Here is a 27,618-nt window from a genome sequence, read left to right on the forward strand (position 1 = left end):
CCCAACAAACCAGAGGGGCACTTCTAAGACAGGAACATCTTCAGGATGGACATCTTCCTTCTCTGCGTGTTCCTGCCTCTGGTGACTGTGGCATGGGGCCAGTACAGTGACTATTACTATGGTCCCTATAATTATGGAGATAATGATGAATGGGCCAATGTGTACCGGCAAGGTTTCAACTTTCAGTGCCCACATGGGCAGGTGATCGTGGCCGTCAGAAGTGTTTTCAGCAAGAAGGAAGGCTCTGACAGACTGTGGAACTATGCCTGCATGCCAGCATCCCAGAGCCTCGGTGAGCCGACAGAGTGCTGGTGGGAAGAGATCAACAGGGCAGGAACTGAATGGTAGGATAACCCCAACCATCCCTGGAGGGCACAGCCCTGATAACCCCTGTGGAATGTGGGTCCTAATATTGTGGTCAGAACAATGCAAATGCATATTAATATCACAATAACCAGCAGGCTTCACTGCCCTAAGACTCATTAATCACGATGCATGGGAGGTGACCAGCATCACATTTGTCTTCTCTATAGCAATTTCTTGCTGGAGGGTGTCAGTGTGCTTTACAAATGCTGTGTCCTTTGGTCACTCACAACCTCAGCTGTGAAGTGGTTCAGTCTTGCTATTGTTTCAATGATAAGGAAAATGAGGCAAGAACCGTTGCTGAGGAGAGCATAAAGTCCCTCTTGAAAAGCCACATTGAATCAGTGTCTAAACGGGGGAACAAACTGCAAAACTCCTCATTCCATCCTCATGCTCTTATCACTAGTAAAAATAATCTCTGTATTGCACTGGCTCTTTGCTTTGTGTTTTTGTTGCTAGTCTTTTTCGCTTAGGCATAGAGAAATGCTGTTTTCTAGTTGTGCTGTTATTACAGGTGCCAAAAATCCACACTAACAAGCAATGGTGGTGGCATATATATCTGTATGTTGATAGCAGAATATCATGTTAATTCCCTAATACAGTCAGTTTGCTTAATTAAATGCTACATTTTCCATCAGCCTTGGAGGCAAAGGTGATCACATAATGCGACCACCATAATTTCTGGAAATAAGTGTAGTATTTCATATTTGGGCAGAATACCCAGTATTTAATTATCTTCTGGGTTTTTTCATGAAATGGGAAACAGAGTTTTGGACAACTCTAGGATTGAATTATTCTTTGGACAGAATGAAATGCATGCAGGAATGAGTATTTTCAAATACTTGTAATCATTTTGTTCCAGAAATTGCAATGTGATTTTTTAAATTTTGTTATGTGGGAATAGGTTAGCAATGAAATGTGAAGTTCCTGCTTTTTAAATGATTCAGAATTTTGTTCTGAATCATTCATACTCTTTCATTTACCACATGATACACACCTATGGCTGATGCAATTGCTAAGGGAAAAAAAGATTGACCCTATACTTAATTTTGGAATAAGAATTGGAAAAAAGGGGGAGAGCTGCAAAACAGGCAGAAATAAGACATTGTGATAATCCTGGATGACTTCTTCATTTTTTATATGTTGATGCAATTTCTATTTATTGCATAATAATTTTGAATTAGACATTTCTTTTGTTCAAAATAAACTTATTATTCTCTTTCTAAAAATCCCTGGCAGCAATTGCTCAAGTTCTCTTCTCACAAACAGGATACTGTATAATTCTATACAGGACATTTTCTTCTGATGTGTAACGATTCATCACCATGCTCCATATGCTTAGCACGACTACATCCACAGTGTATTATCTGAATCTTTTTTCCTTCACCTCTTAAAAAAATCTTTTCACTTTGTCCTCTTTGTTGCCTACTTTTTTCCTATAGCAAACCCTATATTTTCTCCAAATTTATTTCTTTTCCAACCCCTCTTTAATTGCTGAACTCTGTTTCTCCCCCTTTACTAGCTTTTGGAGTTATTTTAGTATTTCTTCACTAGCTCACATTTCCAGTCCAACATCCCTACATCTCTCTGCCTACGCTGCATAGACCAACCTTCCTTCCTTTTATTTCCTTCTTTCTCTTTCTTTTCTTTCTTTCTCTTTCTTTTCTTTTTCTTTCTTTTTCTTTCTTTTCTTTTTCTTTCTTTTACTTTCTTTTCTTTTCTTTCTTTTCTTTTTCTTTCTTTTTCTTCCTTTCTTTCTTCCTTTCTTCTGTTTTGGGAGCAGGGGAGATCAAACTGATTAGTGAACACATATCCTTTTGCAAAGGTGAACTTGTACTCCTAGTTACTTGGGCCATTTCCATAAATCCTAGCCAGCTGTTCCTGGTTGGATTCTGCAGTTTTCAGTTTTCCACCCCCGGGGCTGAACTGGTTGTATCGACAGTGCTTCATGGGGAGAGGCTTTGCTGTAAGCCAGCACATCCCTGGCCATGCCAACACTGCTGCCCAAAAGCCCAGCAGTCTCATCCCAGACTGGAGTGAAAGCGTAGGCAAGTGCAATCTCAAATTAATGTGATGGCATGGATATATCCTGGGGGACCTCTGAGGATCCTGCCTTCTCTCTTGGCATTCTTACTTCTCATAGGTGCCCCTCTTCTCTCTCTCTTCCACACCCACCTAATTGCTATTTGGAGCCATCCGCAATTCTAAAAAGATTCACTCAGTAATCAAGTGGGACCACAAATATGAGTCACCATCTGTACCATTAGCTCCTGTTTGGCCAGCTCTCTTCCCTGCTGATCTCCCAACAAACCAATCTGTTGGTGAGCAATATATCATTCTCATGTCAGCTGACACAGCACTCTGTTGGATTTGCAAGTTCGTTTCCCATCCTTGTAGGATGGACTATAATATTCCTTCTTCAGCTCTGTCTCACACAGCATTTTGTCTCACCTTGCACACCACACTGAGGGATATTCAATCACTTGTACCACCAGTAACTACAAGTCTGTCAAGTTTTTGCCAAAATTTTGCAGAATCAATTAGGTTAGAAAAGACTTGAAATCATTGAGCCCTACCTGTGACCAAACACCACCATGTCAACTGAGTGCCACGTCCAGTCTATCCTTAAACGCTTCCAGGGATGGTGAACTCCACCACCTCCCTGGACTACTGAATTCTATATAATACTCCCTGGAGTATTAAGTAGGATTAGGCCCAACACAGATCCCACTAGTGGGGACACCACTAGTGACTGGGTGCCAACTGGATGCAGCACCATTCCCCACCACTCTCTGGGTCTGGCCATCCAGCCAGTTATTAATCCAGGGAAGAGTGCACCTGTCCAAGCCGTGGGCTGCCAGCTTTTCCAGGATAGTGTTCTGGGAGACAGTGTCAAAGATAGTACTCTGCTGTAATTTTGGCTTTTTATTCTTTGCCCTACCTTCACTGAGAAATGAGAATGAGCTTGCTGCATCCTTTTGTAAAATCTCTTTAACTTAATTATAGGTAGCAGCTATGCCTTTTCCTCACCCACACACCTTCACCCATGCTTTTGCTTTCAGGCTGAACACATCTCCATTCTTCTAGTTCTCCTCTGGAGGTTTTATATTCCAGCACTCCTAAGCAAGCACTGATCATACTTACAGCTCTTCTCTGAATTCCCTCTGGTTTCTCAGCCAGAACTCTAGTCAGAAACTCTAGTCTGGCAGAAACACCAAAAAAATAACCTTTGACAAATTATGCTTATGGCATTTCAAATGGTGATTTTCAAATTACCACTCCTGACCACTGTGCAGCTGCACAATAGAGACAAACCCAAAAGAGGTTTCTTTAGAAAAGACAATAAACAAAGAAAAGCTAAAGAGAGAAAATGAAGAGGGAATATAAAAGAGAGAAGAAAGAGTCTCCAACTCATTATTTTCTTTGGCCTTTAGCATTTGGGGCAAAATGACAGAAATGGATGGGGGGACCATTGGGATAGGAGAGTTGGGAGCAAGAGGGAACCACTGGCAGAGCTTCCTGGTAAATTTGCTTCCTTCACTAACACTAGGTATTGTACAGACTTGGAGAATTAAACCGTAAAACTTTGAATATTTCAGATACGAAAAAAATGATTCAACAGAAAGAGGACAATGACACGGATCCACATTAGGCAGCTAATGCCTAGTGATGCTTAGTTTATGACCTTTGCCTCCTTCCAGGGTCAATGGAGAGAACAGCTTCTCTAAAAACTTCTCTCTGGGGTACCCCACCTCTTTCACAAGCAGACTCATGACAACTAATCCATTCTGACCACTACCTGGAATTACCTAGTGGCGTTTCAGAGTATATCTAACTATGGTGCTTCACTGCATAAATGCATCCCTGAAGTTAGTCATGTATGTGCATACACATCTGAAGAGATTATGTGCATTTGTGTTTTGCTGAAAGGATATGAGAAGCTTGTGAACCTGTTACAAGACTCAAAGGGGAAATTGTGGCAATAGATTGGATCAGATGACCAGGAACGCCTTCTCAGCTTCATTAATCTGTGAATGTGTTTAAAGTTAAGTACATGTACAAAGGCTTTGTTGAATCTGTTTCACCATCTTACTCCTTCAGAGGCTATCTGCTAACCAAGATGATACTCAATAGAGAGAGAAAAACCTAGAACAAGAAACAGTTCCTGGATACTTTGGAAATACTCATGTCTGGAGTAGGGAAAAGTCTCCAGAACAGGCCCTGATTCCGCAGTCCTACTAATTTGTATGTTGCAACTTCTCAAAGAATTCTGTTATTTCAGGGAGCACAAATTCTACATTCTTATCTCCATTTGTACTGGAGAAATATTTACCTTGTTTAAATATTTCACCACCTAAGTTCTGAGTGACTGAGGGTGAGACTGTTCTTCACTTCTTTGTTGAATACTACATAGTTGTCTCTACAGAGCAGTTACTGTACAAAGTATTTAAGAAAAACTGCTTTTCTTGCCTGAAAACTATCACACCAAAAGACAGGGATCACACAAAGGAACCAAAGATTGCAAGCAAAGACAAGCAACTTTTCCTTCCAGGAAAATAAGTTTCATTTACACCACATAATAGAGATGAAACCATGCCATATCCACAATATACTCCCAGTTAGCTGTAAAGCACAACGCCGAAGCATTTCCAGCCAAGAGCTATTTACTCCATGTTTATTGCCTCTTTTCCTTGCTTAGACTTCTGAGAAAGTGTTTAGATGGGACTTGGAAAAAACAGATATCCAGATTCTCCCTCCCCACTCCCATTCTCTCTCTCCTTTGCCCACAAACTAGGTGCAAAGACAGACTACTGAGCAAAGGACCTTCCCGTTCAGGCTCTGGCAGCACACTTTGGTATATCAGTAGGAACTGGTTTTGTTCCCAATCTCCGACCAATCCCAAATTTCAAATCTGAGGCTCTGTTACCCAAACCCAATAATCCAGCTGCCCTTTGAAAATGTTCCCATTTTTGTTATCTGCACAAACAAGTTAATTTTCTCCAGAGCCCTAAGTTTAGGTTAAAGAACTAGTGTTACAAGTCCATTTAGCACAGCTGCAATGGACTGAGTCCAGTGGGAGCATCTGAGGAGAAGAGGAGTGTTTCTGTAGAAAAAGAGGCCTCATCAGCTACTGTCAAGAAGAAATCAACAGGGTGAAAAGGGCCTTGCCTTCCCTTGAGTCAGGGAGAAAAAAGTAAGTCATAAACACCCCCTAAATGAAAGAAAAAGATTGCTGAAGATGTCACAGATGTTGTCTTTGGCATGTGGAAGTCATGACAACATGTCTCAGCACCTCACAACAGATAAGGAAGACTCCTCATAGAACTGGCTTTTAGAGACTGACGTGGCCTAATCAAACACATAAAAGTTTGACACTGAACCATGCAGTAAATCAAGTCCCTCCTGATGGGAGAGAATTTGCTGAAAGTCCTTGCAAGGAATTTCAAAGATAAACCGAGACTTTTCCTTGAGTTTCAATGCTTCCAGATAGTTGTTTATTAAGTCTTATCAGAGGAACAGAGCCACTAGGGTGACCCAGGTACAGCATAGAGCACAGAAAAGCAGGAGTGAGCTCTAGTTATCAAGATTTATACAGCTTTTAAAGATATTTTAACCAATAGTTACTAAAAACGTACATTATTTCCACTTTCCTACCAATTATTCAGTAACACGACTAGGAACTGCAGAATTTTCTATCCAATCATTCCAAACTACTTTTACTGCAGAATATGGAGTAGTAGAAGAAGGAGAAGAAGGTTTAGAGAACAACAACAATCCTCCATTTTGATTTTTTTTACTCTTATCTATTTACTACAAAGAGAAGCTCAAAACCTCTAAATTTTTCACCCTGTGACAATCTTACATAGTAGTCTATCACCTAATTCACACCACTGTATTTTCTAGTTCTTGTCTGACTGTTGGTAATTTTTTCCAAGGTTGGAGGCTAAAACCGTGTTGTTCAGGGGGGTAAGAACCCTTAAAACCAGGCAGAGAAATATTCTCGGCACTCTGGGTTCCTACATAAGTTGTTCCCTCTGTCTGGGTGCCAGAGTTGCAAGTGTCCTGAGCCTGCCCTCAGCCTCTTATTTCTCCCAATTCACCTGTAACAGACCAACCATTAAATTTGCTCTCGTCATGCAGTTAACCAAATTACACAGAAGGAGGACAGTCCACAAAGATAACTCAGGAGAGCAGTATAGGCCCTCCCTCCACAGGGACAGGGAATGACACTCTCGGGTTTCCCTGTCATAAGGAACAAATCACCCTCAGTGCAGCATGACCCAGTGCCTACTGAGCTGTGTCAGCCTCTGCATGTCTCCAGAGAGCTTCAGGGAGCACTATCCCAATCAGTGTAGCAGGAATCCAATGCAGGTTCCAACAGCACCACTACCTGCATCTTGACTTGGGCTTCCCTGGGTAGATTTGTAGTGAACAAGCTTCCTCTTTGTGTTGTCATCCTCAGGATAACATGGTGCTTATGTACCTGAGGCACGGGGAGCCTCAGAGGGAGGTTTACCACAGAGCAACAGCATTAGATGGGACACAGCACTCTGGGGCTGTGTCTAGCAAAGAGCAAAATTAAAATGTAGGTGTAAGAATTGGTTCAATTGCTCAAAACTATTCTATTCTTGTAAGCACTATTTGTATTCAGTCCAGCAGGCAGCTGTTGAGTCAGCGAGGTACACACTTGGCTGCTGAGGCTCTTAGCGATGTTCGCAAATAATGAGGCACAATTGAAGAGGATCTCTAGGGTGAAATAGGTCATGCACAGACCCAAAATTCACATATGCATTTTGGGTGGGCTTGCTTCACACCAGCTCTTGTTTGGTCTCACAGATAAAAGCTCACCAGTGAACAACAAAAGCAGTTCTGACCTGAACTGCATCTGTAACATGGATGCATGCTTTAGTTGCTTACCGTGACAGAACTCAGCTGTACCATGCTTGTTAACCAGTTCAGAAGAAGATTTCGCAGATGAGAGCCTTTTCACAGGAATCACAGCAGGCCAGGAAAGTCTCAGATACCATATCCCCGTTACTACACAGAACTTCCCCCAGAACAAGGCTTTCTATGGAACACTGCAGACATTTCCCACAACTGTACCCAAGGGAAGGGCAACTTCCCATTCAAGAGCACCCGGTCCTCACCACCAGTCTTCTCACTCCCCCCCTACCAGCCAGCTCGCCTCCTCTTCTCCCAGTACCAGATCCAAAAGGCAACTCTTCACACATCGCAATTTGAGCCAACTAGAAAAAGAAAACCTAACCAATGCCAAGTTTAATCCCACACAGTCCCAACCAGTTTCTCACGTTCTTCTGCATTCACCTTGTAAGAGGCATTTTCCTTTCTTCTTAGCAATGTCAGGATTTCAGGAGTGAGGAGAACTCTGAATACTGAACCACCCTTTACAACAAAAGTGCTAAAAAGTGGGTCTCATGAAATAGGCATTTTTTTGATTTGGCTATAAATCAAAGTTACTGAATCACTAATTTTTATTAACACTTCTTGCTTCAGAATTTGCTGTGACAGCAGAGAAGGAAAAAATTCTGACATATTAAGTGTTGTTTGTGCACACATTAGTGCATAGAGCAACCGACTGAAAAGGTGTGTGGGGAGGGGTTGTTTGTTTCCCTTGAAGAATTACTTTCTGCTTTTAGGAAAGTGGCCAGCTGGGAAAAGGAAAGAGAAGGAAATATTTTATATGAGCTCACAAATAAGCACTCCAGGTTCTGAGATCATTTCTTCATTTTTGAAGGAGTATCTGGATTTTACTGGAAAATTAGAAAGATCAAGGAAAAAAATCTTACATTATCTCAAAGCTAAAGAAAAGTACTTCAACATCACTATTATCTTTCTTTTGATAAACCAAATACTGAGCTTGAATAACAGATTACAGGACATTGCGTATGAGACAGAAGCAAAGAGAGAGAGACATGAATATGAGCTTTAATGTGTATTTCAAATTTTACTTTGAATTATGTTAAAACAAAATGGCAATTTAATTATTAGACATGGCTTATTTCCAGCCATACTTTCCATCTAAGAAACTAATTTTTAAGGTAACTCCAATTATATTTTTTTAAGCAAACTTATCATGAGAAGATAGAATCAGAATAAAAAAAAAAACCCCACTTTCCTAAAATCTGGTACCCAAATATGTGTGCATGTAAATATATGAATGTTACACTAGCTAGGTTTGTTTCTCAATTCACTATAGAGAGAAGTGTCCATGAGTGATGACATGTCTTCCAAAAAGAGTCTTCCCATCACAATTGGACTATATTAGTAGAAAAAAATGTGTCAAGAAAATAAAAACTGTTGTAGGACAAAGACAGTGGGAAAGAGGACAGGACTTCCCAGACTGAATGTGAGCAGGTAGGAAGAGAAAAGAAGGAAGAACCTCCTGCAAAGACAAGTATGAGCAGGAATATCAGACGCTGATCAGTGAGGATGGGAAATTGCAGGGCAGCACTGAGCTTCTGAGAGGAAATGCAAAGGAAATGGAGAAATAAAGTGCTCCCATTATTACACCTAAGTAAAAGAGCTGGAAAATCTCCCAGGGAGGACTTGAGCAGCACAAATGCCGGTAACTGGGAAGGGTGAGAGACAGAAGAAGATGAGGCGCAAGTTTGTTGCTATTTTACACAATTTACTGCTCATCTTGCAACAGGTACAACCAATCCCCATATTGCTGTGTGTCGACCATTCTTCCATCAGGATAACACCAATCATCTGCAGCTATCCAGTATGTTTACAGAGTCTTAGCCATATGTTCCTATGGCCTATGTGCCAAAAAGCAGAGCAACTTCCTATCAAAGTCCTGCTGGAATCCTCTGAGTGAAAGCCAGACTGCCTTACTTGGTGTGATACCATAGCAACTCAGAGTCCCTTCCATGATTTAACTCTGAAGGTCCTTGAAAGAGTCTCACAAAGCACAACAAGTACGTGTGGCCCCATCAGCGTGGGAGATGCAGGGACACAAACAAATGTAAATACTCGTCTGAACAACAGAACACAGGGGAAGGGACATAGAGAAGAGACCCTTGCATTCAAAAGTGGAGGCTGAAAATTAAGCAGGGAAATTCATCACTGCACTGGTCAAAATTGATCAGTTTTTCAGTTTTTGCATACAAACACTTGAGCCTCACACTGTCTTTGCAAGCACTAACACCCCTGTACAAAAACGAATGTCTTTCCAAACGCCAGACTCTGATAGATGATGTTCCCTGCTGGGAACTTCAGGTCATTAAAATAAATCATGAGGTCATTGCATGAAAGGAAGGGAAATTTTTGGTATTTGTTAATCATACAGTTACTTCTGAAAGTGTCTTTCGGATATATCATTGTACTTGATTTTATGAAATCGCAGAGAAAGTGTGCTGCAGGTTTTCCTTGATGAAAGGAAAAGAAAGGAAAGGAAAAGCAGTGGAAGAAATGTCATTCCTGTCATTTTCACAATAGGGAAGCAATGAGTCCAGGAAGGTGCTTGAGAGGCTGAGCACTCAATAGCTGAACGAATGACCTGCCTGTTTCCATGAGCTCCTCGTCTTTAGTCTCCAAGAAGCAAGCTATTCAAACTGATTACCACTTCAATTACTTTGGGTATCAGTGTTTAGGTGTTGTAGGGTGTGCAGACAGAGAAGCATGCATGCTTTGAGACCATGTCGATTCCACCTGAAGGCAGTGATTCACACATGTGGCAGAACTGAGTACACAGAAAGCACGAAGCAGCAGATTTTTCTTTTGAAAATCATCATAAAATTTATGTGAGTCTTAAAATTCCATAACATCTGAATCGCAGTTTTCCTTGTGTGATTGCTATCAAATCATGATGTTATCACATGCTTAAATATTTTTAATAAAGATTCCCTTCTCCTGGAGACACATAATTGTGAAAGAAAACAATTAAAGAAGTTAATTAACTTCTTCTATTAAATAGCTTCTAAAGCTTCTTTTTTCTTTTTTTCTTTTGGGGTTTTTTTGTTTGGTTGGTTGCTTTGATTTTTTTGGTTTGGCTTTTTCTTTGGTTTTTTTGTTCAGTTGGTTTGGTTTTTTATTTGGTTTTTTGTTTGTTTGCTTTTGGTTTGGTGTAGTTTGGTTTTTTTGGTAGAGAAGCAGCTGAAAAGGTTAGTTCAATAAAGCCCAAATCCTCAAATACCAACAGTCATAGACAAAAGTATTAATGGACTATTTTGAAGTCACTCTCATGATTTGTAAACAGTTGAGAACACCAACAACAGCACAATCTTCTTTCCTGGTTAGCATACTAGAATGATTAAATACTTTAGCCAGATTAAATCGTTTTAAACACAACATAAATGTTAAGACATTAGTTAAATACTGCTGCTTTCTTATAGAAAAGAGTTACTCAATACACAGCAAGTGCAAACAGTGCTTCTCAGCACAAAGTCAAACCCTTAACTTCCACTCTGTATCAAAAATGTTAATGCTATTTTGAGAAACCCTTGAAACTATCAAGTAATCTAATACCACGGTTTCTTTGTGTGTTCTCTTCTTTCTCCTCTTTATTAGGTATCAAACCTGCTCAAACAATGGGCTGGTGGCTGGTTTCCAGAGTCAGTATTTTCCATCGGTGCTGGACCGTGAATGGCAATTTTACTGCTGCCGCTATAGCCGGAGGTGCCCATATTCCTGCTGGTGAGTTCAAGCAGACACCAAACCTGGGAGCCTCTTTCCCCCAACAGTCCCTATGAATGTCTTTGGCTGCTTGACCTGTCAGAAACCTTGTCTGAAGAAGAGTTAACTGTGCTTTAGGGAGCTAAAGATGTTATTTCCAGTCTGCTACGGGGTTCTTAAGGATCCATGGCTAAGGGAAGAGAGTAAGGATGCAGTTACACTGAGCAGCAAAATGCAGTAGCTGGCCCTCAATGAACAGGCCTGGGGTTCAGCATCAGCCTAGCTGTGCTGGAAACCATGACACAAGTCTCCTAAGTGGAATGACATTTTCCCACTATAAATCCAGCACACTTACAGGAGTAGGAACATCTCTGGGCTACACGTTTGTGCCACAATGACTTACAGGAGTGAACTTATACCAGTTACCTCAGAAATAATATTACTAGTCCATACAACTATGCTTCCTCTCTCAAGACTCTTTAAAGATCAAAGTCAAAATGAGCTACTGATCATAAACCCAAAAGGAAAAGGTGGTCACATCCTAACAGAGTATCACAACTGGTGCTGGCAACTTCTCAGAGACTGTGGAAAAATGAGCTATGCATCCCAAGCTTCCTGGTTTCTCTAAAACACACCACAGATGTGGTTTCTCTAAATTAAAACCGAAGACAGGAGCAGACTGTATAGAGGAAGCTCATATTGCTCCTGTCCATTCTGTCTAAGAGAACTCATAATTTTTTGCTCCAGGGTTACACTCAAGTTAAATTCAGCTGTTCTCAGGGATTCAAAGAATAACCCACCCACAGTTTAAAAAAAAAAAAAAAGAAAGTAAGTAGGGGGAGAAAAAAGTAAATCTGTGCTTGAATTTTTTTTTTGAATTTTTTTTTTCAGAACTCAGCTTTGAAGTAAGCTTCCCATTGAGATGCATACAAACTGTTTATGTGCCTGTTGGTCTTACTTGGCTGGCTGGCTACTGGCCAAATACAACAGCACTGCCTTGCTTTTCATCCTTCAGTCTCCTTGCAGGCAGGAGGAAAAGAAATGTTTTTATTATTATTATTTTTAAAGTCTTTAAATTACAGGAACTCTGTAACAAAGTCTTTGAACATTCTTCTGAACATTCCTCTGCCTCCTTTCTAGACATTGCCCACGGATGTTCTCTACCTGTAAATAAACATACCTGCCCAGGCTCTTCCCTCTAAGGGAAACTCACTCAGACTTTTAAGCAGTTCTTTCAATCTCTTGTACTCCTCTAATATTGCATACATTTTCAGAGAGAGAACAGAAATCTCTGACTTTTTTTGTTATTGTTAACAGTTCTTCTTCCCTCAGATGTTGTCTTGACAACTGGGAACAGCTTTGTCTCTGCTTTGCAAATTGACATTCAGAGTAAGGCAAATCCTAATGTAAATGTTGGGGGGTTACTGAAGTCTTTAGTTTTCATCTCAGCTGCACAGAGACTCCTATACTGCCCTTCTATTTCCAACAGTGACAACACTCTGTTTTTATGCTTGGGAAAGAAAACTTTACGCAGTTCACCTGCAGTTCCATGCAGAAAAGGCAGCATTTCAAAGAAAGGTGAAGCGTTTTTCCCTCTAAGCAGGGTAGAAATCCCATGTACTCACATTCTTCTGAGAGGGGAGAGCTGTAAAACTGGTGGGAAGCTGTGTCACCTGGCTTGTGAAAAGCTTCTGGTGCATAGTTTGTGATTATGGGTTCATTATAAAACCATTCTGCCTTTGGAGTTAGCAAGGTAAGCTCTTTCCACATACAGTTATCCAAATTAGGATGTTATGGTCTGGATGGACAGACAACTAGATGAGTTAAAATATGGTGGTTTAACAGGCTCAGAGGGCAATGGTTAAAAGGTGATACTCTGCCTGGGTGCCTGTCCTGCTTAATATCTCTATCAATGACCTTGAGGAGGCATGCTGGCCAAGTTTGCATATGACACCAAACTGGGGGGTGCAGCTGACATGCTTGAGGGCAGGACTGCTGCTCAGTGGGATGTAAAGAAAACTGCTTCTTCTATGAGGACAGATTGCTCATTGAGGCTCCTTGGACACTTTCAAGACTAAACAGAATAAAGGCTGAGAAGCCTGGTCTGACCTTGTGGGTGACCTTGCTTGGAGCAGAGGGCTGTAGCAGAGACTTTTTGAAGTCCCTTTCTGCCACAGTTATCCTGGGGTCCCACATAGGAGGACTTTTTACTGGAGGACCCACACCATGTAGATAAAGTCTCCCCTCTAGAACAGTGGTCTCTCTTCTGTCGTCTGCTGGGAATGGTTTGTTTTCTGGTTTGCTCCCTTTACCCTACCTAGACAGTGTACGAGTACTCTGGGCGAGTACTGTGCTAAGCTATAACCAACATGAACTTCACTGGGGTAGTGTGAAACCCCATGCTTTGGACTAACTTTTACTTATGAAGTCACAGATGTGACTTGTCTGAATTGTTAAACTTCAGTGTACGGAAACCAAACTTCCCATCCCCTAAGCTCAGGAGACCTCACAACCTAACTTCCATTGGTGTTTCCAAGTTATTGTCACAAGACCCTTGTTCACGCATCACACTTCTGGTCTGTATCTTGCACTCCAGTTAAGATGCATTTGACAGAAAGAATGTTTTCCAAACAAATTGCAAAGTAGTTCTGGGCTACCATGGGTAAGACCTCACACTGTATATGCATATAAGACACAACAAAAATGTGTGTGTATGGAGTATCATTATTTATTGCAGTTTCTGCCCCAAACTATAATAGTATTTGTTCTGTTCCAGAAACTAGCTGTCAGTAAAGTAACTGTGGAGAAATGGCAATCAGCATGCTGCTGACTCCTATGTTTTGGTTGAAGCAGCTTATTTTCATGCAAAGGCTTCTATTAGTATATGACTATGTGGAAAAGTAATTCTTTCCTCTTCCAGTTGTCTCCACAGAGGGCTCTCTGGCAAATATAAAAGCAGTAAGACAGCTGATCCTTATGGATGGTTTCTCTTGGCTCTTCTGCTCCAGGATTACATTCCTCCTGAAGTGAGATGACCCTACAACGAATAAAGATAGGCTTTTCTTATGTGTATGAGCCACGCAACTCATTTGTTAGAATTTTCCCTGGTTTTTACACCTAGAACACTCCTGTGTTTTTGAGAACTGCTAGTATTTATTGGAATACTAATTTATAACACCATCATGTTGACTGAAACCAAAACTTCGCTTTCACTTTGCTTGATAAAATGATTGAACTCAAATACATAAAGAAGGACTTTATTTGGCAGTACTTATATCCTTACTCTTTGAACCCAGTAGTTCTGTTTCACAGCTCATCTTCACACCATTAATTCCCAGTTTACCTCTGCAGTAAACTCATTTTGAAAATAAATCTACTAATCTTTTCCAGTCTCATAGTTTTGCACTTGCTTTGTAAATTTTTTTACAAGTACTTAGTTTTCTTCTTCATCATGCCAAGACTTGTCATGGATTCTGCACATTTTTAACATACTGAAAATAATTAACATTCCTCACAGGAGGCAGAAAAGCTCTCTTTACCTGGCTAGGGAATGCTGCCACAGTAAAATAAACTGTGTGCTGATTTGCACCATAAAGGAAGGAAATCTATCACAGATGCAGAGACAGTGTCACTAAGTGGTCCCATTAGAGCTCAGATTTTTATCTTTGCCAGGAAATGGAAGCTTGACTCCATACTCTCAAAAGCAAACACATGTCACAGAGCAGCCCCAAGTCTGCACAGATTGTTTATGCATGTTTCCCTTCTCCAAACAACGAGCAGTTCAAATGCCAGAAGGTCTGTCTGGAGCTGTGACTGCTCTCTGTCGTGGTGACACTGTCCAGGCAACAATTACATTTTCCAAGAATTATGGGGCTTAAAGTACTTCTTTGTTTTCTTGACTCAACCTGCCACATAAGACATATTGAAAATGATCTGATCCAATGCAGGTTTTTCAGAGATAACCAGTAGCAAAGATACAAATCCAAGAGATGAACTCAGAATAGATGTCATGGAAACATACCGTTCTGGACAACCCAATTCCTCTCCCCTCTTTTTCCATTTTTTAAAAGGTATTTAACTGTTTGGGGGGGTGGGGGGGCTAGTTGTTTTATTCTTTTTTTAATATTACCCATCAAATACAACCTTACAGTTCAATCTGCTGGACTATCTTCCAGAGATATTTTAGGAGAAACACATTTGCTCTGACGTTGGAAATCTGGCCAAGTTACTTTGGACATATCTTTCTTGAGGAACAGGCACAAGCTGCCCTGAGCTCTCTGCTGCTGCTTGTACCTGCATTGGACAAGCTCATGCAGGCCTCGAAGAACTGTGATCCCGCTGTGCCAGCCCCGTGGCTCCTCAGCACCGGGAGGGCTTGTGGCTTTCAGTGTGACACAGTGCGAATGTAGGAGCAGTGACGTGTCTCTGTGGATCTATGAGCTCAGAGCGTGGAGCCTGAGCTCAATCCCAAAACGCATGACATGGCCACACAAGAGAACTTCTCATCTCCAGAGAACTCCAGGACACCTCTAGTCCCCTAGCAGCCCAGCAATCTGGGATCTATACTCAGAACATTTGCCGGAATTTCTGTAGACAGCTTACTAAGACTTTCTTTGGCTTTTCAGCATAGTTTGCATTTTTAAAAGCAGATGACCTTTGTCTTCCAGCTGGAGGAAGAGTCGAAATTGATTAAAGAGGCATATGATCTCCATGTTCACTGAATGTAACTTGAAGGCTTGTGGCTCTTGAAAAAAATTTCTCCTTTAGGAAAGACATACTCTTGAAGCATTTGTAAACAACATCTGAAAGTAAGGCCATTCAGGGGACACTCCTTGTCCTCAAAGGTCAGAAAGTTAATGTCAAATCTTATGTTTTCATCTTGAAATGGAACAGCTCTTTCTTTTGGCTGTGGCATTGTTAGAGGAAGAGTTCAGCAGCAAAGAGGAAAATGAAGGTTAAAGAAGAGCCATTCGCCTTGCTAGCACTGTATTTGCACAAGAAGTGAACAGTGTAAGATATTCCAATACCCTGTACTTACTACAGGGAGTAAGTATATTCAACAACTGGAGCCAGAAACTGTGAGTTCTACTGCTGACTCTCTCTGATATTTTAAAAGACTCATTTCTTTTGTCTGCTTGGTATCTGAAAGCAAGGCCTACCCATAGTTCCCATTTATTTCTTTAATTAGCAGACTATACATATTAAGGCCATTGGTGCGACTTGATCTTCTTATTGGTAAATAATAGACTCACAATAACTATTTCTGAAGTCAATTGTTAAGAATGCCACAGATTACTGTAGATTAGTACAAAACATTCTTCTCAGTGCTCAATGAGTAACTCTGTGCTTTCTATAAATCTCTACCATAGCAATTCTTCACCATGGAAAATAAACATCGCAGCTATTTTCAGATTAAAATAAAAACAACAGTAACCCTGGTAAAGATTTAATGCCTTTTTTTTCAATATCTATCCTACCCTAGGCAAGATTTATAGGATTATAGTGAAATACATTAGAAGAACATGTGGATGGTTGAAGCAATGCAAACCACTGAAAAGATAAACCATTCTACATCAACTCTATTCGAGCTAAAAATGCCATTATGAAAACACCTTTTTCTGTCACCTTTTCCTGCTGTCTCACACACAGGCCAAACTACTTACACCCCCTAGCACAAGATTTTCTTTCCTAGTCTTTAACATAGAATTACCTTCTTTCTCCTCTCTTGACAATGCCACTGGTGCTCCAAGCCTCTTGTACCCAAACATCATACACCCAATACTATCCAGCAGTAGATTTGAAAAGCTGAACCAGAGTTCATCTTTTGTGTATTTTCTTGCAAATCATACAGACTGAAAAGGCTACCAGTTTTTAAAGGTCTCACATTACTCTTTGCTCCCCTACAAGTCCTTCCCAAACACCCGTGTGTGTATCTGGGTTCAACAAACAATTCCACTAAATGCACCCTGCTAGCCCCTGCCCCTCGGCCTTTGTTTGGCAACAAATTACTCAGTGCCTAGAGCCCACAGTCGGTATAACACAGGTCTTCTCACAGCTGCCTTGCAAGCCTCTTTGCTAGGGCCCCTGTTACGTACCCCCTCAGGCACCACAGGCACCCCGGCTTGGTCATACAGGTCTTACAACACCCCTAACAGCAGCAGCAGCTTTGAGCACTTGGCAATTCCCATACTTCTCCCTGCTCACCTAGCCCAACTCTCCTTGCTATAGGTTCAGGGCCAGAAGTGCTTACAGGGCACTGTGAAGGTTACTGTGGATGGCTTTTCCCAAATGAGAAACCCATGGACAGGCAAACCCTCACTAACCCGGGCAAAAACTGTCTCACACTCGTTTCGTGACTCCTCTCAGGTACAAACCATACATTGCCACAGGTGGCTTACAAATGTTTGTAAATAAGTGATGTGTCTGGACGCTGTGATAGGTGACTCACAAGTTGATAGGCACTTTGTATGCATCAGTGAGTAAAACATTTAATATTTTCAGTTAAGTACTTGATAATAAGGGTACAGACCACGCTACAACAAATCCTGAGGGAACTGCTGTCCTGGGCCAGGCAGACCACTTTGGGAAGACCCTCAGTGGCTGTCTTAAATTATCTTTCTCCCCTTAATGATGAGAAAACCACATAGTGACTACCCCTATGCATTAAATACTAGAGGATCTCTAAGTGCAGACACATTTTATGTGAATTACCCTCACGATTCAAAAAACGGAGATAATAGAAAAGGAATGGGACGCACCACAGAGTCCTGCTACATGGACATTTCCTTCTAAAGAACACAGTGCAAGCCAGGCAACCTTGAAATTCAGGGTCTTAGGGGAACAGTTTCAGAAATGAGTGCAGCAATCGTCAAAGAGAAATGAATTAGACAGACCACACAGACTCATGTGAACTTGAACACTGCTGTCATAGCACTATTTTTAATTTTTCTCTCCCGAACAAAAGGAGTCAGTAGGCATCTGTCTATATAACAAGACACACTTCAGAGCAGCTCAAGTCCCCAAATAATTTATTTTCTGTAATTGCATATATTTGCTTTTTGAACATTTCTTAGCAGAGGAGCCTTAAGAGGCTGCATGGTAATGTGGAGAAGTTAGTAGAAAGGGAGGAGGAAATGGCAGCAGTCAGAAAGAAAAGAGAGAAGCTAAACGAAAACTCCCAATGCACTTCAGAGTAACACTGCATGCTTCTGCAAAAGGTCTGTGAGACCACAGCAATTCAGAAGCTTATCATCAGATCTACTTTTCAGCTGAGAGGCCCATGAAAGAAGTTCCAACAGCTGACTCTCAGTTCTGTTTCTGAGCAGAGCAAAGAGCAGCGTTTTAACCTTGTGTTGTGCACAGTCTCCTCTGCCCTGCACATACTGCTGGTCAAGATTACAGAACATTTTCCTTGCTGAGTGCCAAACAGATGTTATGAAACACATTTGGTAGAACATATAAAAACCACATGTCTTAGTGTCTTCTCATAATAGTAGCTAAACAAAGCATCAAAGCCTGGAGTTGATGGGAGAATGCAAAATTAAATCCTGGTCCATACCACATTTTTAAAACCTTCTATGACCCTGGATTTTCTGAAGATGCGCTATCAGACATTCAAGGTCCAAATTAGTAAACTAAATATGGGGACTCTCCTCTGGCTGAGGGAACAGCGTACATGCGTTCTTCTCTTTTTCCTAGTCTGCAGCAGCTGTCTGCATGACCTGTGAAATAACTGCTGTTATTTCTTACCAATGGCAGAGCACTGCGAGGGCTTTGCAAATCCATGTGTCCTTGGTCAGAGCTCTGACAACAGACACTGTGACCAGGCCTGATCTTCTGCTTCCCAAACACACTCTGGGATGGGTGTCCTTGTACTATAACTCAGAATCTGTGTGATGAATGTCATGGCCAAAGGACAGGAAGCATGATATATTCAGATGGAACAAGATATATTCAAAGAAGTTGACTGATTAGACTTGAGGCTCTTATAAGGCCATGCTTGAATGTCACATGCAGACCCATTTTTCATTTGTCAAGGAGTAATGATTTGTTAGGAACGATGTTCCAACTGAATGATGCTCTTTCAAAAGCTGAGTATGATCTGGAAAGCAACCTAATAGTCCAGAGTACCTCAGTTTTCAGGTAAACTTTCAGCTTCTGCGTTCTCCAACACTTACAGGTTTGGCCTCCAAATACACCCAAAACACCTCATTATAAAAACTCCAACCCATCCCAATAGCTATATTCCTAGTGAGTAAAATATTGAAGGCTGTGCTTAAATTCCATCAATTGAACAAAATGTAAAGATGCACAAGTGCTGACTGGAATATGCGCTTGGATTACCTTCAAGCATCATTCAAGTACTGCTGCTGGGCTGGATTAAGTCAGGAAAAGGTTGTCAGGATTTCTGTAAAGGTGCCTTAACCCTGTTAGTCTCAACAGAAGCTGGGCTGTTTATTTCCACAGGAGCAGCATCTCCCTTACAGGGAACCTGATTCTTCCCTTTGCCATTTCAGAGAGTAGCTGACACAACTCCACTAGCAACTCCCATGTAAAATGGTGTAGTACAAGGAGTGCCAGGTTTCCATTCAGACTTCAGACATAATGTTGACAGAAAGTACTGGTCAAGCTTCCAGCCCCTTCCTGAATCTGCTCATTATCTGTAAAATGAATTACAGATAATTCCCTGGCTATTTCCCAGGGAAGCAGCAATCATAATTTGATTAATAATTGAAGAAGCACTTTGAACTTCTCAGATAAAATACACTCCACAAATATCATCCAGGCCCATAATTTTACATTATAAATTAGGCAGAAAGAGGAAACAACAAAGAGTAATGGACTAATTGTTACAGTCACTTAATAAAATTCATAAATGGATAAATGCTTAGAGTCATTTGACTTGGCAACATTTACTGCAGTCTACAGCTGCAAACCAAAGAGACTCACAAGAGACTGGAGCAAATCCCTGCAATAAAGACATAAGTAGTAGACAAGCTTTATCTTCTTGTTCAGATTACTTTTACCCTGGGTCTGCAGATGTATATACATATATTCCAATACTCCAGTTTGCTCTTAACTATTCTAAATTTGCTGAATTTTATTCAAATAGCTACCTGAATTAGTTGCATAGATGAGAAAGGCAGCCTCGTGAGACTCTATCTTATGGTGCTGTTAAGAAACAAGAACTTCCAAAGAAGCAGGAAAAATCTACTAATTGAGTTGTATTCATTCAACTGGACTCTTCTATAAGATGGTGAATTATATTATCTTCTTTTTCCTTAATTCAAAGGTTAACAACAGAATATCCAGGACACTATGGAGAAGATATGGACATGATGATGTACACTTACGACTATTATATCCGTGGGGCAACCACAACGTTCTCTGCTGTGCACAGGTTTGCTTTTCATCTGTTTCAGTAGAAATTGGAAAAAAAAAAAAAAAGGTCTGTCTTTTCTAATTCCCCCCAACAGTTCATGGCTACACACCATCTGCTGTGGTACTCAGCATCACACTGTACTTCTGAGGACCAAAGTTCACAGTACATATGATTCATTGCCCAAGGTGGTATATCAGGAGCAGAGCATCTTCATGCTAATGGGGATCATTTGCCAGGTCCATCTGAGCAGTGAAAAATACAGCAGTGGTAGGTTGGGCTGAATCTGACCTTCACAAATTGCAGCAGAACTTCAGTACATTTTCTCACCTACCTCTATTTGGAGCATATTTCATTGAGCTCACTAAAAACACCCTCTGCTGTCAGGGACCTGTTTCGGTCCACTTTTCTTTGCAAAGAAGCAGGGAATCTGCCAGCGTGCAAAGTTAAGACCGTACAAACTGCAATGTGAATGTTGTAAACTGCCCAATCCATTTCAACACAATTCTAAGAGGTTCAAGCCACACCAGGAACTCAGGAAATGCAGTGCACCTCGATCCTTTTCCAGTAAATGAGTTAACTACATTTTCTTGATCAGTCCTGGTTATTTCTTGGCATTTGCTAGTCCTCTTGGGAGAGTCCCTGTGGCTAGTGAAGTCATAGTCATGCAAATGGATTCACAAGTTTTCTGCTTAGTTAAAAAAGAGTTTCTCCCTTTTTACTATGCACAACTGCAAAGTTTTAAAATTTGGATTTAACATAAACTCCAGACTGTTGCCTGCCTAGGGCTACAGAGATCCTAACAGCAGGTTTAAGAAGAGTGTAAGCAGTCCTTGAAACCTGATTGTGGGAGAGGGATCTTGATTCTTTCAAGCTGACCTCTAATACATCAATCATGAGCTATTTCTTTGCTGATGTCTTTTATCAGGCATCTCAGTCCAGTATATTAGTGCATTTATTATCAAGCACAGCGCAGACAGCAAGGCAAGGTGTGCTGCAATGCTCTGCCAACACCGGGTACATGAGGAGGAGGAGAGAAGAGAGAGTTTAAAGACACCACTATTTCAAGCTCTCTCTAATAACACTCAAAGCAGCCAAAATACTTTTGTCACTGTAATGCTCTCAGCTTGCCGAAGATCACTATAGGGATCCCTCAACCAAAATGCTACCCTAAAATAAGGAGATTTTTCCAGAAATGACAACACATTGTAGGACTGCTGCAGGTCCATAACTGCAATTTCCTGGCTAAAATACATTATCCTGTTTATTACCAAATGGAAGCCATGTCTGCAAATTCTTCCTACAAGTGGAAGAATAATTTTCACAGATACTTGACCCAAAGGTATCGATTTATCGCTTTAGATAAAGAATTTACAAGGTCGTAAGGGACAGCCCTGTTCTGGGCTTTTCCTCTAAAATATTCCCCAGTGCTATCCTTAATCCTTGTTCCTTGTGGTTGTGACAGAGACTCAGGGAAATAATGCAGACAGTGGGTATCCCTGCAGCTGGAATCCAGACTCCATCGGATGTGGACCAGGGTAAAGTCTGGAATCACAAGGACAAGCCTGGAAAACAAAGCAGCTGAGGTAGCCTATGCCTCTGAGCAGATTTCTCTCTCTGCTGAAGGCAGCCTTCAGAACAGAGTGGCAATGGGGGGACTGGGCAGGAGCAGAGGCAGCATCAAGGGAATGTGCACTGGGAGTCCTCAAGGGACCACAGTGCCTCAAAGAGGAAAAACCCTCAGCACACCTTTGTCCTACCACTGCTCTGGTGGCAGACATAAACCTGCAATAGTAGCAGGTTGAAACTACAGAGAAAATATTTTATGAATTGCAAACTAGAAAAGTTTTCTGCGCCAAAGAACTTTCTGGCCCTCAGCTTCCAGAATGACTAGAACTAATTTGTGTTGCCAAGTGAATGAAGCAAAAAAAAAATTCTTGCTTCCTCAGTTCAGAATTCAGATTTAGGCTGTAACACTCCTCCTGAGCAGTATGAATCACAAGAGTCAGCAAAATTTGTCATCCTTAATGGTTCTTTGCAGCTCATGAGGCAGAATAGGAGCAGAAAAAGGTCTTCTGAGTCTCAGCCTGCCAGGGGCATGCACATGTTCCACTTGTCTATGTGAACGGTTTTTAATTGCTCTTCATTTTCAAGCATATTAAACTTGCGTCCATACTATTTAGTTCATGATGGACAACGTTCTCGAGCTAACGAGAGGCAAACAAAAGCCTCTGAAGGTATTTCAGTTTAAGCTTTCCCAATCACTTCAAACTGGTAGGTATTTTTAGACTTTTTCAATAAACTTGCAGAAATCATATCTTCCCTTCCTACTCCCTAAGACATTGCATCACTGAGGTCACTGTTGAGACAAAGATATTTGAGACAGCATGTGGTGCTTGTGGCAAAGGACACAGAAAGTTTAGAATGATGTTATCCCCACCAACACTTCTGTAATCACTCTCTGTGAGTTTCCATGCCTGTGTATCTGGAATGAATGAAAGAGTTGTTCATCATCAAAGGTTTTAACTGCTCCTTTGTGGAGAACAGACTTCAGAAGTGCTTAATATTTACATTTTCCAGTCTCATTTTAAATAGGTCAAAAGGAGAAAACAACTGTCTATAAAGCAAGACAAAAGCAGCTGCAAAGAATTAGAAGAGGCCAGAAGTATCTCTGGGAGCCCATTCAGGAGTGTGGTGTGGTGATAACACTGATGCAGACAGGATGACCTAAGGACATAAATAAGGGAACATTTGCAGGGACGGGCAGTATCTTCGTTAGACAGACTGATACAGTCAAATTTCAGAGAAGGACATGGGGTATTGTGAAGCAGGTTGTAAACAACTGAAACTGCCCACATACACAGGCACATTGCAAACCATTTGCAGTATAGCTTCCAAAATTAAACCCACAAACCAAACAACAAAATACCTTCAGCCTGAGCTCTGAAGCATGCCAAGTGGTGGCTTTCTGGTGGAGCATTGTTATGTGGCTGCGATCTGGTTGGATCAGTCTCCTCAGTCCAGAGAGCACCACTGGAACTTTCACAACCTAACCTGCAGCAAGTATCTTGGACAGGGAGGTGGGAATTACCAGGCCTTCTTGGTAGGTGCCACAGCTTGTCCTTTGCTATGTAGTATAAAAATAGCACATGCAGACTGTCATAAGCTCATTTCTTTTACAAAACTGTTCTCTGCTCCACTTATTTGGGTGATCTGGATAACCAGTTATTTCTTAACTGCTCAGACATCATCACTGAAAAATAAATCGACAGCCAGATACCCCGACAGTAAAGCACGTTTGAAATGCCGAGACAAGCTGGACACCCACCAAGCTCAGCTGAGCTAAATTATGGGGTATTTAAGGTCCCTAATAAGTTTCATATGACCGAAGAAAGAGGATTTTGTCAAACTCAATATGAATAGGAATTCACAGAATTTTTAAACTGAATTGGAAACAGATTATTCAACAATATTTGGAGATAAAAGAAATTTCTCTATACATCAAAAATTCAAATCTGACAGCACACGACAGCTGGAAAGCAAAAGTGACAGTTCAATATTGATTCTTGAAGCCAAGGAAAATGCATGAATTTAGGAACTGGGAGGGGACGACACCTGCAAACTGGTGTTAAGGATCTGCAAAGGCAAGTTCAGATATATTCTAGAGTATGCCTCATAAGGCAATTCCTGATGGGATCTACATCCCCACTGGTAAATTTGTAAGGGATCTACAAATTGGAACAGGCTGATAACTACTAAATTAAGCACACAGCAGCAATAGCACAAAGAAATTGCCTGCATCCTGAAAAGCTGGGCATATATGCTTGAGTTCAAACACAAATAACAGGGGAAAAAGAGGTAGCACGCCATTAAATGCATCAACAATGTACATACATGCTAGTGTCTGCAAGTCCAACTGACAGCTTTAGAAATAATTCTGTTCCAGTATTTTAAAGCATGCTATTAATTCAGGTGACTAGAATACATTTATTTTAAAGACCTTGACTTTTAATTTCACAATGTCTTATTTTAGAAAAATTACTTGACCTAAGATGTTGAGCTAAAAGTCTCTCTGACAATGGGTGCTAGTTTAGCAGACCTTAACTTTGACTAATATAATCCTATTTTCCACAGACAAGTCCTCTTTATTTTTTCTCTCTTGGTAACTTAGTGACCAAAAGAGTAATAACTGTCTTTGAGGAGCATGCACATAGACCAAATAAGGGATTCTTAAAATAAAACTAAAAATGAATCTTGCATTTCATTAACCTTTGGTAACAGTTTTATGGGGAAATTACAATTTAAAAACATCTAGGAAAGATCTAAAGAAAACCAAAGCCAAACACTGTGTAACTGTTACATCAGACTTGCTGATGAGCATGAGACAGACCCAGTTCCAAATGACACTCAAGATAAACTGGTGGTTTAGTAGCACAGTAAATTTCCAATTAAAAAACCCTCAGTTAATGAAAGCTGCAATGTAGGTATAAAAGGTGTACCTACAGGGCTTAAGAGTCAAATTAATCTTATTCCAGGACAGAGTCACACAGTCAATGACACCACGTAAGCACAGTTAATACCAAAATCTGGGCTCAGGGGCCTCAGCACATTCCCGAGGGGCAGCAGTTTGGCATCAGTTTGGTGTTGAAATGCAAGCTTCCATTAAATCACCCCAGCAGCACTACCCATCCCAAGCCTCAGCTTTAGGACATCACTATTAGCAGAATCCAAGCTTTCAGAAACGTCTTGGAGGACTACCCATTACCAGTATAAATAACAACTGCCATCTGCAAGGACTGTACTTTGGATCTAAATTCAAGTTAGCCAGTATCAAGCAGCTTAAATTCAACTCTCCCTCCACTGCAGGACAGTATTTGGTCCGCTGAACTCACATCTGTTTGTCAAAGGAAAATTTAATGAACAATAAGCTAAGGTGGAAATTAAATTTGTAGCCTGTTGCATCTCTTGGACACTAAATCACTGGCCTCCAGTGTTGAATCCCACTGTTCCAGTCAGGCTTCCTACTAACAATTGTTAGGTTTCCTATCACTCTCTTGAGAGAGAATACCACTCACAAAGTGGGAAGTGCTTAAACTCTCCTTACATTCATAAACATTACTCTTCCTCACATGTGACTTATCCAGGATGAGAAATGAATTTCATTTCTCTCACTATTGATTCCTTCAGATCTTTAATAAAGGACACTAACTGAAAGACCTAGTAGTGAAAGACATTAAAGAAAAAAAAAACCAAACCAAACAAAAATGAAAAATGTGAAATTTGCCATGTGGATAACTCCCCTATTGGACATAGCTTGAAAATCACTCATGTACTTTTTACACATTACTGAACAATATATGACATGACAGTAACTTTTGACAGAATCATCTTTTTCCTCTTGGTCACTGATTAAAAGCTAGTTCAGGACTGATCACCATCAAGATTCACTGTCTTCTGAAGGATATTCAGAGACCTGCTTCTTCAGAGAGCTGATTTTCTTACCTTTTAAAGGAGTGTGAAGGAACTGTAATTATCACACATATTTAATGTCCTTTCAGCCCATAAAAACAAAGCACCCAGATGAAAGTCAGTTAATGGCAGACAGATGTTTGTGTTGCCACAATACCTAGTATAAAGTTAGTCTTACTTGTAGAGCATCTTCTGCAGTTCTGGCTCACTAATACCTCTCTCTTGTCTCTCTTTCATGCAGGGATCGTCAGTGGAAATTTATTGTCTGCAGGATGACAGATTATGACTGCCCATTTCAAAATGCTTAAAAAGATTGAGTGTACTCCATTTGGAAAGCTTGGGGACAGACAGGGTGGGATGAGGATTAGTGATTACAGGAGAAGGTCAGTTAGGCTCACAAAAAAGTACCAAGACTCATTAGCTGTCTGCTGAAGATATAATTCCCCTCTGGAGCTAATACGTAAATTGCCAGCCCACATGCTTACAACAGTGAATTCAGAGGATTCTTCCAAGCTGCACTGACAGTTGTATCCCCCAATTAAATTTGCTTATGACAAACATGCTTATGATACACAAATCTATGGCATATGCACAGTTACCTTTCTTATATATACATATAGCCATTCTAAACGTGTACAACTTCCTTTCACACAGAAACTCTGTATAAATGGCTTCCCAGCGCAGTCGCTCCAAATGAGGTGGAAATATATTATACACTTCTCAACATACACTAGACTTTCCTGACTTCTACTTGGAATGAATCCAGTGATCCCTACCAGCTTCTCAGAGTTTAGTAGCTGGAGGTGTGCAGAAAATGGCATTGGGAGGTCTCTGATGGGCTGCATCTGGTGTTACCTGTTACGGCCCTCAGCGTAACTCCACTGCAACAAAGGTCTGCCCACACAGGGGAATTCCGAGTACTTACAACAGAAAGATATTAATAACTGATAAAAATGAGAGTAGATCCATAAATAAAACCAGAAATCTAACCCAGCTTTACTGAGAGTCTCTTTTATATTGTCTTAAAAATCTCTAATGACAAGACTAACCAAGAGCTCTACTCTGGGCAAAGCCAGGAATAGGTCAGGCCACTCACTCTCAGTAAATATGGATACTGCATTCTTCAGGAGTCTGCTTTTCAGGTGGATTGGGTTTCCTCTGTGGGTGCCTGTACAACATCCATCTGCCTTTGGTAATACATTCTTGGCTTAGAATAGACAAATAAAGCTAGTGCCTTAGGTGACCTTATTTCCTCCAACTTGCAAATCCTATTCCCTGTAAAGTATAAAATAACCATGTTCCAAGACTGCACAGCACTTGTGCAGCTATAATCCAACAAGAAAGACTGTTGATCTGTTTCAGGAAGATCTGAGATAGGATTTTCACTCTTGAACAAGCCAGAATTTAGGGTTCAGTTTCTTAGTTGATGACTTTAATGGTGAACTTAGCAGTTGGTGGTGGTGGCTCAAAGGTCCATGATGACTCCACGTGCCAATTTAAGGTTGCAATGCTTCATAGGAAACAGTGGTGTGAGCCAGCAAATTTCCATATTCCAAGCATTTTTAGCATGTTTACAAGCATACCCTCAAGCATGAGCATTAAAACTTCACTTGTCCAATAAAGGAATGATAGATTTTGCATTGCTGTAGCCTTGTTCTTTATTGATTTTATTTACACCAGCTGATTAATTTGCGCACAAAGAAACCCTCTGTCACTCTCAGAGACCACAAAGGTGATTAGGGAGTTCTGTGAGAGCCAGTTGCTGAGAT

At 40.9% G+C, this 27,618-nt stretch overlaps 1 protein-coding gene across 1 annotated transcript; it reads left to right on the plus strand.

The window, feature by feature from the left end:
- On the plus strand, positions 1–27,487 carry DPT (dermatopontin). Its single transcript, XM_042031851.1, has 4 exons — positions 1–344; positions 10,897–11,022; positions 20,294–20,401; positions 26,091–27,487. The coding sequence occupies exons 1-4, from the start codon at positions 46–48 to the stop codon at positions 26,155–26,157; spliced, it is 600 nt and encodes a 199-aa protein (XP_041887785.1). The 5' UTR covers positions 1–45; the 3' UTR covers positions 26,158–27,487.
- Positions 27,488–27,618: the final 131 nt, after the last annotated feature.

The sequence above is a fragment of the Corvus kubaryi genome, unplaced genomic scaffold (assembly GCF_017639235.1).
Source record: "Corvus kubaryi isolate FWS band 111438036 unplaced genomic scaffold, C.kubaryi_AGA036_p1.0 37341, whole genome shotgun sequence".
Classification (NCBI taxonomy): Eukaryota; Metazoa; Chordata; class Aves; order Passeriformes; family Corvidae; genus Corvus; species Corvus kubaryi.